The 16,745-nt window shown below is 41.7% G+C and overlaps 1 protein-coding gene across 4 annotated transcripts in view; it reads right to left on the bottom strand.

The window, feature by feature from the left end:
- Msh4 (mutS homolog 4) overlaps window positions 1-16,745 on the bottom strand; it is a 39,395-nt gene that overhangs the window by 11,156 nt on the left and 11,494 nt on the right. For all 4 annotated transcript variants that reach the window (XM_050149441.1, XM_050149439.1, XM_050149440.1 and 1 more), the window contains 9 exons: window positions 14,911-14,985; window positions 13,298-13,362; window positions 11,754-11,923; window positions 9,758-9,894; window positions 8,134-8,237; window positions 7,171-7,295; window positions 4,838-5,038; window positions 1,635-1,753; window positions 246-374 (listed from right to left, as the gene is read on the bottom strand). In XM_050149441.1, the coding sequence (XP_050005398.1) occupies window positions 246-374; window positions 1,635-1,753; window positions 4,838-5,038; window positions 7,171-7,295; window positions 8,134-8,237; window positions 9,758-9,894; window positions 11,754-11,923; window positions 13,298-13,362; window positions 14,911-14,985 (1,125 nt within the window). The remainder of the gene's footprint in view (window positions 1-245; window positions 375-1,634; window positions 1,754-4,837; window positions 5,039-7,170; window positions 7,296-8,133; window positions 8,238-9,757; window positions 9,895-11,753; window positions 11,924-13,297; window positions 13,363-14,910; window positions 14,986-16,745) is intronic.

Here is a 16,745-nt window from a genome sequence, read left to right as displayed (position 1 = left end):
TTTTGCTATTCAGTTTGATTAAATAAAAGTCAACTGACTTTTGCATTATTTGTAATTCTCAATTTTACTCCTTGTCTGTATCATGTATACACAACAGTAATTATTTCTACTTTCAATACAAATAAAACAAAAATGCAGTGTGCATTTTCTAGCCAAAATTGTTGATAAGGCTATCTGCGGGTGCTGACAAGATCCAATCATGTTCCAAGTATGACACTCGGTTTAGAATGAACAGGGAGGCAAACCTTTATGCTCAGCAGATGCTCACAGACTGCGTAAGAGACTCCAATGCCTTCTTCTGTATTAGTGCCTCTGCCAAGCTCATCAATTAATATGAGTGACTTGTCATTAGCATTATGCAGAATATACGCTATCTGGAAGACATAATTTTAATACTATTCATTGTAGCCAAGCTGATGCCAATCTTCTAAAAAAGAAGCGAAATTGGTCTCTTTATTAGTACATCTATTTGAAATGTATTTTAATAGAGAAATCCTGCTGAGCAGAAAATAACACACTGCTTTTCTTTCAGAAAATCTCATCACTGATAATTCCACCCAAATAACCCGTATGTAAAGGCAGACATCTACACATGAAAGAGACAACAAAACAATGGCATCCACAACACAGAGAAGCAAAGCAGTGAACTAAATGCTTAACTAAAACACAAAGTGGTCATTTTCTTCTCCACAAATGACCAAGCACTACCATAAAATGTTGAAAACCAATTCAAAACTTATTTACTCCAAAACTTACTTAGATTTGCTAAAAACAGAACAAGTACTAAGAAAAATACACTGATTAAAATAATTTAAATCCGTGACCAACAAACAATAAAACTTAAATTGATAGAAATCTCTCTGGAGAATATCATCCTCTTTCTAAAATACAGAATTCCACTTCGTCATATTATAGCATAGTAGCTGTTTGTGGAACAAGGGATCTAGTCAAGAGACACACTTCCTGGACAGTGGCACACGGCTATGATGACAGCACTTGGAAAGGCAGAGGCAAGTGGGTCTCCGTGAGTTTGTGACCAGTCTGGGATGGCAATATATAGTGAAACCCTTTCTCAAAAATAAATTAAAAATAAAATAAAACATATTACCTTCATTACATAGAATATTGCTAGAATCCACACATGCATCCTATACATGCTATGCAATGATATGTTTATTTACCCATTTTCTACAACACATGCAGATACCAAACGCAGATGTCCTCAGAACTCTGCTTACTTCCCTTAGGCTCAAACAGAGCTGGTGTTTGCTCATACCAGGAACAGAAGGGGACAGACTTTGATGGGAAATGAGTGTTCTCATTCTCCCTGTTTACAAAGCAAAGACAAGGAATCTAAGTCTTCTAACACAACGGTATTTAACAGTAAAACCCAGCCAAAGAAGAGCAGTCACTTCCATGTAAAGCAGGCACGGCCTTCTGAAAAGTCAGCTGTTCCACACAGAAACATGTAAGCCCACATTAGCCCTCTAGAGCTGTACTCTCTGACAAACACTGGCATGCTGGGAAGCTGTCTTTGACTGCCCTCTGGCTCTCGGGATCTAAAGTGCACCAGCTACTCTAGATGCCAGGATACTTAAAATGCTTTTAATACAGGGGGAATTTTGTTCAGCTACCTCTTTCATTTCTTTCATAAATGTTGATGAATTTGTTTCAATATCATCATCAGTGCTGATTCTCGTAAAGATCTGCTCAGCAATCCTAAAGGAGGCATATTCTGCTGGAACATACGAGCCTGCGAAATAAAAGGCAGAGTAACGGAAGTGTTTTAGGAAACCAGATGCTACCAACACTGTGCTTCAGCTCTGAGGTGGGACCGTGTGCTGGGCAGAGTGATGTAGGTGGAGTCACAGAGCACAAGCTGGCACTTAAACACCCCTTTCTCAGACGGGAAATGGACCTTTCGTACAAAGTTATTAGAAACCCAAATGGGATAGACAGTATTTGAGCTGATGCTCAGCTACATCAGAAAGAGATCATTTTAAGCTTCATAAATGATTAGGTCATAGAAATAACTGAAAAACAACATGCAAACGAGAAACTTTGAAGGCATGCATGTGAAGCTCATAAAAGAAATCTGAAGGAAATGTGTATGAGGGTCAAAGTGATTTAAAAAAACCACTGTAAGATACAAATAACGTGTCTGTGCAAACATGAAGAAATGTGTCAAAGCAGGAAAATAAAACATATAACCAAAAACATGAGTTATGTTACCAACCCTTTAACATAATGTGACATGAAAATCACCCTAACGTAAGATAAAATAAGCACATCAGGATGAAAAATGTATCTCACAGAGCCCTGTGCAGCTAACATGGTGTAATGGGGGGAAAGCAAGCAAGGTTAGTGCAGGGTCTAGGGCAGAAGAAGCCTGGAGAAGAGGCCTGGCTGAGGAGTGAGGACCACATGGGGAGGAAGCAAACACCAGGTGACTGGTCTTAGACTACACGTGCTAACCGCGCCAGCAGCCCGCTCTCTTCTCACGGGCCATTTCCCATCCTCACCTCTGACTGGCCAAGTGGCCCACAGAGAGGGGTGTGGGAGTCAGGGTCTCAGAGCTCTGAGGACGTAGCTCTCCCACACTACTGCATTTTTAAATTAGCTCAAAGGCAGAGAGTAGGAGCTGGAGAGAGATCAGAAGGTAGGAGCACACGTATGGAAACCTGAATGTGAATGCCCTGCACCCATGTGCAAAGCTGGGAAACCCAGTGCCTGTAACCCCAGCACTAGGGAGCAAAGACAGCCAAGTCAAAACAGTGAACTCTGGTTCAGTGAGAGGCCTTATTTCAAGACAAAGAAGCAAAGCATGATAGAGGATGACGTCCAACATCCCCCATCCTCTAGCTTTCCCATGTGGGCGTGTGGACCTGCACACATACATGCATGGAACACACACATCATCCATGGAGCACACACATGATAGAGGATGATGTCCAACATCCCCAATTCTCTAGCTTTCCCATGTGGGCATATGGAACACACACATACATGCATGGAACACACACATCATCCATAGAGCACACACACAGCAGGGATACAAAACTAGAGCAGGTTCTAATACTTTACAGCCATACAATAAATAGTGCTGAAAGTAAACAGTGAGGTGCTGGAGCTACAATTTGACCAGAAGTCACAAAACTAAATACAAACTACTCCTCCAAGATGTAGGAGTGACTTCTATGCCTCTCTCTTCTATAAAAGGTTCTAGCTTAGGGGAGGACCTGGAATCACACTGCCTGGGTGTGAAAGAGGGCACTGTCTCTCAGAGGCTAAGATCCTTGACAAAGAACTCCCAGAGCTTTAGTTCACTCACCTACAATGCTCGTTATACTTGGTGAGTGTTGTCGCATGAAGAAGACGTGCTTTAGGGTGATAAACACAGGGAAGAACAAAGTGCCCGGCACAGTGAACTCGGGATTAGCCACTGGAACAGGTACAGTGGCCTCCAGCCAAGACCTGATGATGGATGACTGCAGCCAGCATTTCTACTCCGACCGTCACTATTCAAACGATGAGCAAATATCCAAAGACCTACTCTGTGTCCGATTTCTGCTGCTTGAGTGCTGGCCACACCAGACAGAACAGGTGAGTGATCTGCCTGCCAAATGAATTGCCAACCCCTAGACTCTGTTCCCAGAGATCTGTTCCACTGACCATGGCCTCCAACTTCATCGAGGTCAGTCTGGTCAACAGAGGGAGTTCCAGAACAGGCACTAAAACTACAGAGAAACCCTGTCTCAGAAAAAAAAAATGGGGTACAGAGCTAAGCAGAATTCTCAACAAAGGAAACTCAAATGGCTGAGAAAGACTTGAAGAAATGACTCTGAGATTCCATCTTACACCTTAGGACAGTTGAACAGCTAGCATTAATAAGACTAGATCATTCTGTATCCTTCAAGTTAAGGGGACAATTTCTATGCCCAATGCTGTAATACATACAAGAGTCGAATCAGGGCTAGTTAATACAAATCATGCAAAGCCATGTTTGAATACAGCAGAGTGAATCCCACCCAGCTGCTTTCTCTTCCCACTCTCTCTTTTAATTCTTTAAGGCAAGTTCTCTTATAGCCCAGGTGGGCTTCAGGCTAAATCTGTAAGTGAGAATGCACATGCCCTCTGATCTCCCTGCCTCTCACCTCCCCAGTGCTGGGATATGGGTGTGAGCTACCATGCCTGGCTTCTGATGTCCGAGGTCAGTTCTCAGGGAAGCCAGTTATTAGAGATAGGAGCTATGTTAGGCCTGTACCTGAGGCACCCGTAACAATGCTTGGAGCAGTGGCAAATATGAGAGACAGACAGTCTCCCCCTCCCTCCTAATTGTTGTTGGTATCCTTCAAGTTAAGGGGAAAATCTCTATGTCCAGTGCTGTAATGTGTGGAAAAGTTCACTTGGTCACTAAAGACACCAGCTACTCAGGATTTAGTGTCTTCGTTCCTTTTCTACTGCCACGAAAAACTCCAAGATCAAGGAAGTTTATAGAAGAAAGCATTTACAGGGGCTTCCAGTTGCAGGGGTGAGTCTATGAGCACCATGGTAAGGGGCACGGCAATAGGCAGGCATGCTGCTGGAGTATGTCCAACCCTTACATTGCTGGGAAGCCCCAAAGATCACCCCCGAGTGACACTCCTCCTTCAAAGGCCACATTTCCTAATTCTTCCTAAACAGCACCACCAACTGGAGATCACACATTCGTGTGTGTGCGTGCACGCGTGCCTAGAGCTGGAGAGAAAGGCTAGGTTTATAACCATATATGAGCCAATGGGTTCATTCTTGCACAAACCACCACAACTGGTGACCATAAAGTAAAAGGGTAACTTACCAATCTGGGCCATGATCTGACAAAGAGCAATCTGTTTTAAATACGTGGACTTTCCGCTCATATTCGGTCCAGTTATGATCAGAACATTACTCCCTTCTGTAATATATGTATTGTTTGCGACAGGTTTCTCTGCAGATATTTTTTCAAGAATGGGATGCCATCCTTGTTTGATTGCTAAAGTGTCAGTAAACTCTGGTCGGACTGAAGAAAAAAATAAGGATTTTAAAAGCTGAGTATACTTATATTTACATATCTTGTGGCACATACATATCAGCTGACCTTAGTAATTTCATGAAGCCAATTTGAGACAATAAGTTACTATTTTATCCTAACATACTCTTAAATCTTTAATTGTAGTGGGTATACTCATTATTTCTACTAATGCCCAGAGAACTCTAGAATGTAGATTCTTTTCAGTGCCCTGGGCTCCAAAACACTTATAGAATTTTCCATTTGTCAAGATTAAAAAGAACCATATTGCCATGGGCAATATCTTCAAAATAACCACGAGTCCTATAGATGGAAAGTTTGCTTAGGGCACTGGGATCACTGTTTCTCTAGCAAACTGACGAGTTCACAGCGAGGTGTAATTAAAGAGTGAAGCCAAATACAAGCAATTTCCTGTCCACACCCTTTGGAAAATATGCCTAAAAATCTTTGTTTTTGAAACGGAGAAAACCGGGTACTAAAGATCTGTTTATTGGTTCACAGAAAGACCTCTATGGACACTAACTGAAGAGGGAACAAAAGTACTGCACGCCAAGAAATGGACTGTAAGCATAAACCTCAAAACATCCATCACAAATTAAGGTCTGTCCAGAAAAATTAAAGGTCTTTAAAAACAACTGCAATTTTAGAATTTGGATAATTCTCAAAATAAAATAGAGCAAAAAAAGTTGCTTACTAATTAATAAATCATTATCAGAGTAGCGAACCCTGGGCTGGGGACACGGCTCCGCTGGTGGAGTGCCCGCTGACCGTGTGCAGCATCCGGCATTCCAAGCCAGCACTGCGCATGGGCATCTGGTGCACGTGCAAGGCAGAGCAGTCATGAAGATAACGCTCATCAGCTCTTACTAACTCAACCTGAGACCTGGTTCCCACAAGGACAACCCCACCCCAAAAAACGCTAAAGAAGATATAAAAGGAAATATTTCAGTCTATAAGATAGCAGTGAAAAATTAAATGTTGACTATTGTTATAACTATTTATTATTATCATCTGGTATTATTTATTAATATTTAAGTTTAGAAATATATAAATAAAACGATATTTTGTAAGACATGTTCCCTTGAAAACAAATTACTGCCATGATGCTGAAGAGATGGCTCAGTGGTTCAGGCACTTTCCAGTTTTGCAAGAGATCTGGGTTCAGTAGCCATCACCACAAGGGGACTCACATCAATTGTAACTCCAGCTGCAGGGCACCTGATCCTCTCTCCTTGCCTCCAAGGGCATGGCACACACAGGGTGCACACACATACATTCAGACACTCATACATACAAATAAAACAAAATTAATCTTTAAAAATTAATCAGTGTAACAAATGAGAAATGTTGCTGCTAATTATTTTAATGTCGTTGCACGTGCAGTTATTCAGCCATAATTTCCACACACTAGTTCTAGATGTTTGCGTGCTGGTGTGTGATAACAACTGATAAACTCTAGCTCCGCCCAAGTGCTGGCCTGACACTGGAAATGACTGCACGTCTGTATGAAGCCTCTGTACAGACTTGGGAGATGAAAGTACACAGCACAGCTCCTAGCCTTAGTCTACAGGTGAGCCCCGAGCCGAGAAAGAACTCACACACGGAGATGTCTGTTACCATTCAGGCCACCGCTTCCCCGAGTATTCTGAGAACTTCTGGACCACAGCCGCGTCACCAAGGAGACAGCTCTGCGTTTTTCTTATTGGGAAACCTTTAAACATTCCTCAGATTTGTTCTTTTTGACTTGACAATTTTTAATGAATATTATTTGAATTTAACTTTTTAAAAATGTTTTGAAGATTTTAATTGTGATTATGTGCTTGTGGGCCTGTGTTTGGGTTATGTTCATGTGAGCACAGTACCTGTGGTGGCCAGAAGGTGTCAGCCTTGGAGTTAGAGTTACAAGCAGGATGGGTGCAGTTCACCCTCGTCACTGAGCCATCTAGCCAGCCCCTAAAAACTTTGAGGTTAATTTCACACCTCCATTCTGTGTGTTACTTAGCGTCACAGATAAGAAAATATTTCAAGTAATAAAAGTAAAATATTCACCACTCTTATATAAAATTGCGTAAGACACACGTTTCAGTGTTGTCTCACTTTTCTTTCCAAAGAAAGTGACTCACCATAGTCAGAAAGAGTACAGGCGTGAGCAAAAGACAGCAGCATATCCAGCATGGACACAGTGTCAGAGAGCTTGTACAAGCAATGGATGTACTCATAAATCTCACTAAGCAGCTTGCACACTATCCTGAAAACACATGTTGGACAAGACATGATGATGCTTTTCAAAAGAAGACACAGGATTTAATCTAGTGAGGAGAATAATATTCACAGATGAGTTGTATACTACACAAAGTCTATTCCTTGGTTGGCTCGTTTTAGATAAAATAAAGGTATCGATGCTTCAGCTTAAGATCACATCTCCGGCCAGGCAGTGGTGGTGCACACCTTTAATCCCAGCACTTGGGGGGCAGAAACCAGCCAGACACACACACACACACACACAGATGCGGTCATGCTCAAGCCATGTGATTATTTAGGTTTTCATGAGAAGGGTTATAATATAACACACTCAAGGGACGTTTTTCCCTTTCATTGATGAATAGGTACTCAAAATATACATTACATTAATAGTACCTGAAGTCCCAGATTTGAAGCTGTTTTGAAAGCCTAACCTTTCACCTCTGCCTCAGCCCACCAATCCCAAATGTCTCTCTCCTGACTGCAAAGCCACTGTTTCATGAGAAGACAGAGTCGGGCCCATTATGATATTGCCTTAGAAACACCAGAATGTGAGAAGCCAAGACCACAGGAACGAAAGGAGCTGAACTAAGGCCACGACAAGCCCATGCGGGAGCTCCACGCCTCAGTGCACATGCAGGCAGGAGGACTGGGAAGGCAGCCGTCTTCCCCACGTCCCCTCAAGCTTTCCAGGAGGCTCGCTCTTTCTCAACATAATGGCAGACCTTTCCTAACACTCGAAACTGAACTGTCTTTAATCAGACAAAGAGTCAATTAATTAAATCTATTATAGTTCCTCAAATTAAACGAATTTAATTCAGTATTCAAATACCAAATGCTCTTACATGTAAGTCATGTGATAGATTTCTCGCAAAGACTCTTGGCATCTTTCATTCATTTTAATTAAATCTGCTGATGTAAAGCTGTATGAGTTTTTCATTTTAGAAATCTGCAGGAAGTTAAAAGCAAATATCAAGACATGTGCACATGCATATGAGATAAAACACACAGTCTATAGGACAGAAAAATAGGTTTTTGGGTTAACCACTTTAATTTCTGAGATAAAATGTCACAAAGAAAGTTCTAAATAATATCTGTGAAAAATAAAAGATTACATCAAGGATAAAGTGAGGTATTATTTACCCAGTCTCTGCAGTATAATTGGTTGGTAAGTTTTGCAATGGCCTTGCAGAAAGGTTGGAAGACTGCATGACCAACAGGGAGGACCCTCTGTGCCCCTCTTTTGGTCTCTGACTTCCTTAGTCCTTGTCCTCTAACTGAACCTCAGTCTCCAGCTCCACAACTACCTCATCCAAACCTCACTGCCAGTAAGACAGTGTTTGTATGCACTGTTTGTGTATACATGTGTACATATAAACACATCTGAACACTAAGCAGAAAAAAACAAAACAAAAAACCCAGAGCATTAAAAATGACAATACTGCTCCAAAATGGCTCTAGTAGGAGTGGATATGTACACAGGAAAGGTCACAGTTCTCAGGCTTAAAAACACTAAACAAATATATTTCCTTCTGCAGAAATTTGCAAACCTTTAATATGAAAATGCATCTGGAAAACTATGTAAAACAAAGGTAGATGAGATGGTTCAGTTGGTAAAGAGCCTATGGCCAAGTTTGGATACCTGAGTTCAATCGCTGGGACCCACACAGTGGAAGGAGAGGACTGATTCCCACAATGTCCTCTGACCTCCAAGTGCACACACACACACATAAAACAATGAAGTTAAAATTTTTTAAACAAAAGGCAGTTCATTATTTTTCTAAATTCGTTTGTCAAAAACAGATGTAGACTTTGTTTCTTAATTTGCCTTTGCGTCCTTTGGTTGTCCCCTCACGACTGTCATTTTGCTGGCGTGGCTGCTCAATCAGCACATCAGAGACACCGGATACCAAACAGTAGGAAGCTAAACTCACGGAGTGCTGGAAAGTCTACCAATGCACTTCCATAAAACCAGGAACACCCACGCTGTAGAATAATCCTCTTGTGCACTCAGGCTGGTTTAATGAAAAGCTGATTGGCCGATAGCCAGGCAGGAAGTTAGGTGGAAAAGCCAAACTGAGAATAATGAAATGAGCAAGGGCAGCGTCAGAAGAGTCATAAAATGAGGTCAAAGCCATGAGCCTCAGAGAAGCACATAGATATTTGAACAGAAATGTGTTAAGTTGTAAGAGCTAGTCACTCGCAAACCTGAGCTATTGGCTGAGCATTTACAATTAATATTAAGTCTCATGTTGGTTACTTGGGAGTGGCTTGATGGACAAAAACTTCTACCTACAAATGGTGCCTAACATGAGATTCAAACACACAACCCTGAGATTAAGAGTCTCAGGTTCTACCAAATGAGCTAGCCAGACATTTATAATTAATATAAGCCTCAGTGTGTTTGAGAGAGAGTGTGGAACAGGAAAATTCCGCCTACACAGCCATTTCCTCATACTCCAAGTTAACCTTAATAAACTCCGAGGGAAGCTGGTCGCTCGAGAGCGCAGCACAGTCTGTGGTCATCTGGATGAAAAAGCCCCGGGCAGAGCTGAAGCTGGTGCGTAATGGAAGGCCGTATTTCTCTGCAAGCTGTGATATCATTCCTAGGAACAGGAACAGGAAAAACAAGCATTTTCTGTGGAGCCATAGGCTTTTTTTTTTTTAATATTTATTTATTATGTATATAACATTCTGCCTCCATGTATGCCCGCATGCCAGAGGAGGGCACCAGACCTCTTTACAGATGGTTGTGAGCCACCATGTGGTTGCTGGGAATTGAACTCAGGACCTTTGGAAGAGCAGGCAATGCTCTTAACCACTGAGCCATCTCTCCAGCCCCTGAGCCATAGGCTTTTTAACTTACTATTTTATATGCAAACAGAAAACTCTTTAGTTTTTTTAAAGAGTAAAAATATTTCAGTGTCCAAATGTAGGTAAGTATCCTTTAAGAAGATATTCTCTGGCTGGGCATGGTGGCGCACACCTTTAATCCCAGCACTTGGGAGCCAGAGCCAGGTAGATGTCTGTGAGTTCCAGGCCAGTCAGGCTGTTACACAGAGAAACCCTGTCTAGAAAACAACAAAAAGATATTCTCTGACATGTATTTTTAAAGGAAACTAAATTGTAAAAATTAAAACAAGAAAGAACATGAACTCTTTATCTCTGATTAGGAATATTATAGTTCCATTACGTAGTAAAACAGAAGTCACAAATTGCTGCAACTTCGATCTCACCAGCGTATCCCAAATGAAACAGATATCAGATAATCTGAATGTAGTTCTGATCTCTGTCAGTCCCACACACTAAATTCTAAGTCTGTACCTCTACTTTATAGCACTTGATTGTGAACATTCCTTGTGAAACACCAGCACGTGTTCCTATACTAGCTCCTCCTGGCTCTCCTGATTTCTCAATGGTCTCACCATTTGAGGCTAGAAAGTTCACTTAGCACTTGAGGTTACATATATCTTTACCATGGCCATGTCTGCTTAACAATTTTTCCTTTAACTCTGTGTCTTAGTCAGGGTTCCTACTGCAGTGATAAAACAGCATGACCAAAAGCAATTTTGGGAAGAAGAAAGGACAGCTCTGAAATCACATTCCATCACTGAGGGCAGTCGGGCAGGAACTCAGGGAGGTTCCCTAGGTGGGACCTGTGCCAAGACCACGGAGGTCTTGCCGGCTTGCTTGGCTTGTTTTCTTAGAGCAACAAGGCCCACCTGCCATCCACAGTGAGCTGGACCCTCCCACATCAACCACCAACCATGGAAATGGTAGGGACGTGCTTCGGCTCTAGCCTGTGTCAGCCGGCACACCTGGCACTCTTGTCTCATGCTGGCTGCTTTCACCTCTCACTACCACTCCAGACACAGGTCAGTGTTCACTTGCTACAGGAGTCCAACAAACATGCTGAACAATCACTAGAGCTCCCAGATGCTCATCCTCTGAGAAAACGGGTGCCAGCCCCTGGCAGGAGCATTTTAGTATCAATAGTCATTCTTCGAGCAACTTCCGGTGGATAGTAGGTCACCCTGTAACACTTCAACATCACCAATTTTTATTTTTTCCCCCCCTTTTTCTTTTGAGACAGGATCTTACTATGTAGACCAGGCTGGCCTAGAACTGACTATGTGGACCAGGCTGACCTCAAACTCATAAAGGTATGTTTTCTCTACCTCTTGAGTTCTGGGATTAAAGGTGTGTGCCACCAGACCTGGTGACATCATTGTTTTTAAAGGAGGCTTCTTAAAGAATAATGTGTGTTAGCTTCACTGCACATATATAAAATTATATATATATATAACACTATGTTATATAGATATATATTAAAAGTATATATTCCATATATTATATAGTAAGGTGTACACACACACAAACACTAGTTTCTACCGCCAGTAAAAATGGAAATCACGTGATAAACTGTTTTACTAGTGAAAGCCGTGAGACATGCTGGAGCAGTTACCTGCTATGTCATCCACTATCTCTGTGTATGTCCTCCGAGCTATGTCTAGGAACTCACTGATGTTGGAGCGCACTGCATAGCACTTCTGAGTGCGCATGTTCAGGCAGCCTTTCGTGTACCGTGCGTCATCATTTATCACTGTTCTAATCTTGTCAAGTATTAGCCCAAACCTAGCATTAAGACAAAACGAAAACAGTAGCTGTTTAATGAACGCAAAACTTTGTTGAGGGTTATTTTATAATATTTAATTAATGTTTATATTTATCTAGGTTAGAGCAACCATTGCCTCAACTTAAACTATTTTGCAGTTAGGAATACTCAAAAATAGTATGAGACCACCAAATAAAACTAAACTTTGCTAATGGGAACATCTCCCACGTTACACATGATCACTATGGCTGCAAGTACAACCTGACCCCTTAAAGAAATGAGACAAAATTCGAACTGCCTGCGCCTTCATTCCATATGCATGCCGGTCCCTTCAGGAAAGGCACAGGGACCCTTCAGGAAGGGAGACATGACTGAGCATGTGCTGTGGACATGGGAACTGGAACAGGAGCCCACCATCACTAGTTACCAAGCACAGCAATTACTGCACAAGTCTCAGCTGTTCTGGAACATCACAGTGCACTAAGCTGGCTGACCATCAGGTTCAGACTGTGGCCTCACAGAGGGTGCTCTTAACCCAACAAGGCAACTGTTGAACCTATAACCTGTTTGGTCAAGAACCAGGGTGTTATTGCTAATAATTAACAATGTTATTGGGGGCTGGAGAGATGACTCAGTGGTTAAGGGCACTGGCTGCTCTTCCAGAAAACCCGGGTTCAATTCCCAGCACCCACATGGCAACTCACAACTGTCTGTGATTCCAGTTCCAGGGAACCTGATATCCATGGCAAAATGCCAATGTACATTTAAAAACAGAAAGAAAGAAAGAAAGAAAGAAAGAAAGAAAGAAAGAAAGAAAGAAAGAAAGAAAGAAAGGAAGGAAGGAAGAAAGACCCACTGGAGCAGGCAGTTATTAAAAAGAAAAAATGTTAATTGTTTTTAGAACTTGCCCTACATTCCTATCTACTGGGATTTTTTTTTTATTTCATTAGGTCTTCCATGATTTCATAGAAAAGAAGGATGTAGTTGATACAGGAAGTGCCCCCATGGAGGACGGCCTGAAAGGGAACACTGGCTGTCAGTACAAACAGCACTCCGTTGCCGTCCTATTATTGTGCTTACAGGATTAGCATGTACTCTTGTAAGACTCCTAATGGATACTTTGAAGAATCTTGAGTAATTATTTTTGAGAGAGGGTCTCACTATGCAGCCCCAGTTTGCCTGGAACTTGTGATGTAGACCAGGCTGGCCTTGAACGCACAGAGATTTGCCTGCCTTTGCTTCCCAAGTGCTAGGATTAAACTCATTCTGGCCAATAGAAAACTAACTCAACTAACCACCACACCCAGATCAAATAATTTTTCTATAAAAGACACAATTGTTAAGATCAGTTGTATTTGGGAAGAAAAGTATAATCTCTTAACAGGTGACAGGACCTGTTATCTTCCAACGAGCCATAGTAAGCTCTTAGCAAGGGTGTGCTACAGTTCTTCAAGGTGGCCTGTAAAAAACAAAATCAAAAGTGAGCAAGTCATGGCATTATTCAAATTCAACACTTCATATTTAACACTTGATCAAATGATGTTTGAGAAACTAATCTACTGCTGAAGACAATGCTTACATGTGTCGCTGAGCATGGAGAAGTTGAGCTGGTGCCTAGCTACAAGTTGGCCCCCTACTGAGCAGTATTCATGGTACTGGAAGGGACTCTTATCTGCTACCAGGGGAGAAAGGTAGTCATCAGTATCACCCATCTATAATGCCCTGTGACCTACAACAGTGACCTGTCTGTAAGACATACTGACACAGCGGTAGCAACCACTATGCGAGTGACCAAGCGCTTTCTGACTTGGACGTAAGGTCCACTTCATGAGACAACAGCCATTCCTGACACTGAGGAAGTGGACAAGAACCTGCTACCAAATAGGTTCCAGGCCTGGGGAGATGTAATGTTATTATTCTGCTAAAGAAACAGCGATGAAACGACTCCTGGTGGCATACTGCTATCACCATAGAGCAGGGTCTCTCAGCTCTCATCAGAACACAAAAGGAGAGTGGGGAGAGTCTTTGGAGCACTCAGTCCTAAATGGGATGTCTTCACCAAAGTCCTCCCTTCACAGCTCAGGGATCAATACAGACGAGAAGGTGGAAAGAGTGTAAGAGCCAATAATGCAGGGTCTTCCGGACACAACAGTACTGACGTACATATGAACTCACAAAGACCATATGTACAAGGACTGCAAAGGTTGAGGAAGTGGACGTGAGCTCTTACCCTGACCAGGACACTATCTGCAGCAGATACCCACGAGCAAAGGGAAGATCATTTTTCTCCACTGGAGTGTCACTGGGTATATTAACCTCAAGGAAGGCTCCAAACTCAAGAGCAGATGGCCAACAGAAAACTAACTCAACAGTATTTTTATAGACTTTTCTTTGTCTCATTTTGCTTTGTTTGGGCATCTTTTTGTCTTATCTGGTCTTTAGCTTGTTTGTTTTGGTTTTCTTTTTTGTGAGAATTTTGTGTGTGTTTCTTATTTGCTATTGTTTCTGATTTTTTTTTAAGAGAAAAAAACAAAGTTGTGTGGGTAGAGAGATGGGGAGACCTGGGAAGAACTGAAGAAGGAGAAAACAAGATCAAAATATATTGTATGAATTTTTTTCAATAAATAAAAAATGTTTTTAAAAGAGTTTAAAGACATTAATGAATAGTTATGGAGAGAACCATTTTAGAAAACTACAGAGAAAAATGGATAGGAGATAAATAATAGTGTTACATTAATGTTAAGCATTCTAAATCTGATAAATATATTGTGGTTATGTAAGAGAACATCCTTGCTCATAGGAAAGACATGATTTAATATTAGATACTACAACTTATTTTAAATGGGTCAGTAAGAGTATGGACAACAATGCGCATTTACCTATCTATGGTCCACGTATGTAAGAGACAAAATACACTGTTCTGACAACTTCCAAGTTTACTTTTTTCTAAAGAAAATGTCTAAAAATAATGCTTTATATGTTTTGTGCAACAGACATGTGAATTTACCTTTAAAGGATCCACAAGTTCCAAAGTATGCTTCAGGTAGATCAAATTTGTTATCTTTGATTCAGCTGCATTAACCTGTCAAGATAAAAGACAATGTGAACAGCCCTCATTTCAATACAGTGATAGGTTTTTTCTTGGTCAACTCCTACCAACAATATCCCGAAACTGTGTTAGATCAGTCAAGCTGGGATGTCAGCCCACAGGGCAGTTAGAAATGACTGGCCACACTGTAAACCCAGCACACTGGTCTCCTGAATCTGGTGAGAGGTCTCCCCACTGTACCACCTTCACTCTACTGCAGCAACTCTGGTGCAGTTTAGACTGCAGTAGCCGCAGCATCAGGAGACTGACATGCACTGAATGAGGGCACAAAGCTTCCCGTAAACAGGCTCAATCTCAGCTTCCCAGTTGACTCAGAACAACTTCCCCCATTGGTTCCTGTTGGGCAAGAAAATAATTTTACCAATTTCAACATTATTAATCTCAAATTAATAACAGTCTTTCAGAATATAGCATATAAAATGTTATAGCTAAACTTCATAGAAATTAAACTACACTCTCTAGAGCACGGGCAGATTTAACACCGACAGGAAGCAGGTTTAAGATGTCACAATTAGGATGCACTGAACTTATGTGCGGCTGTTCATTTTTGAGGTGCCCTCACCTGAATTCTCATTACAAAGGACCTGGATTGCAAACAGAAGACCCAGTGTGCAAGAAACATTATGAATGTCTGTAGTTCCTAAGATGTAGTCTCATATTCTCTTACAATGGATCCCGACACTAAACCAAAACCGCATAAAGCATCGTTACTATCGGTAGAGGGAAGGAGGGCAGACGATGAGAGGCCAAGTGTAGGTGGCATAGTGGGAGTCTAGAAATGGAGTCCAGCACATACAACACCTGGACTTATGGCCAGATTCAGTACAGTTCAACAGGAAAAGAACAGCACAATTATGAATCCATCTGGGGAAAGAATCATGACCCGTTAGTTCTACATACACAAATTAATGCAGATAGATTTATAGGACTAAATAAAAAAGTAGAGTTATAAAACATTTGGCGTGTGTTAAGACTCCTCTGTGACGGACAACTAATGCTGCATCTGCCAGTCGTAAAACCAAACTAACAGAGCAAGCTGTCGCATCTCCTCCAGTCTGGCTGGTGCTGGTGCACAGGAGTCAGATTCCAAGTCCTCCTGTCCCCAGCCTCAGCGTCTACCTCACAGAGATGCCCTACTTTAAGGACTTGCTGGCACTGAAGTCACAGGCTCTACCCTGCTCTCCTTTCCCTGGCTCCTCTCCACTCCTGCTGCCTCCATGTGGCCCTGACTTGACTACCCTCCCCTGGTGTCTCTGCAGCAACAGCTAGTCAAAATTATGGGCTATAGCTAAGGCATTATCCATAATGTGAACAATTTTGCCACTAATTATCCATTTTAGAAAATAATGGTTTTTGTCAAATGACTTCCACTTCCATCATTACCATGTTCAGGGTGGGACCAGCAAACAACAAAACAAATGAAACATGAAAACTGGAGTAGAGAAATCAATGGGATCTAACCGTGGTCTTAGTCTTGGTGTCTATCGTAGAACAGACAAACTGAGACAGAAGTGGAATTTTATTCAGCGGTGATGAGTGAAATTTGCAGGAAAACCAATGAAATGGAGATTATATGAAGTGAAATAAGCTAGTCTTAGACTCAGGAAGACAATTACCGTATTTCCTGTAGTATCTGCTCACAGAGAAGGGAGGGACAGATTCAAGTTACCTGACAATCAGGTATGAGAGCACATCACTCAAGACTCCACAGAAACAGAGATACTAAGGGGGAC

Source organism: Alexandromys fortis, unplaced genomic scaffold (genome assembly GCF_014885135.2).
Source record: "Alexandromys fortis isolate MF-2015 unplaced genomic scaffold, M_Fortis_MF-2015_v1.1 scaffold_68, whole genome shotgun sequence".
Lineage (NCBI taxonomy): Eukaryota > Metazoa > Chordata > Mammalia > Rodentia > Cricetidae > Alexandromys > Alexandromys fortis.
This window is presented reverse-complemented; position numbering and strand designations above follow the sequence as displayed.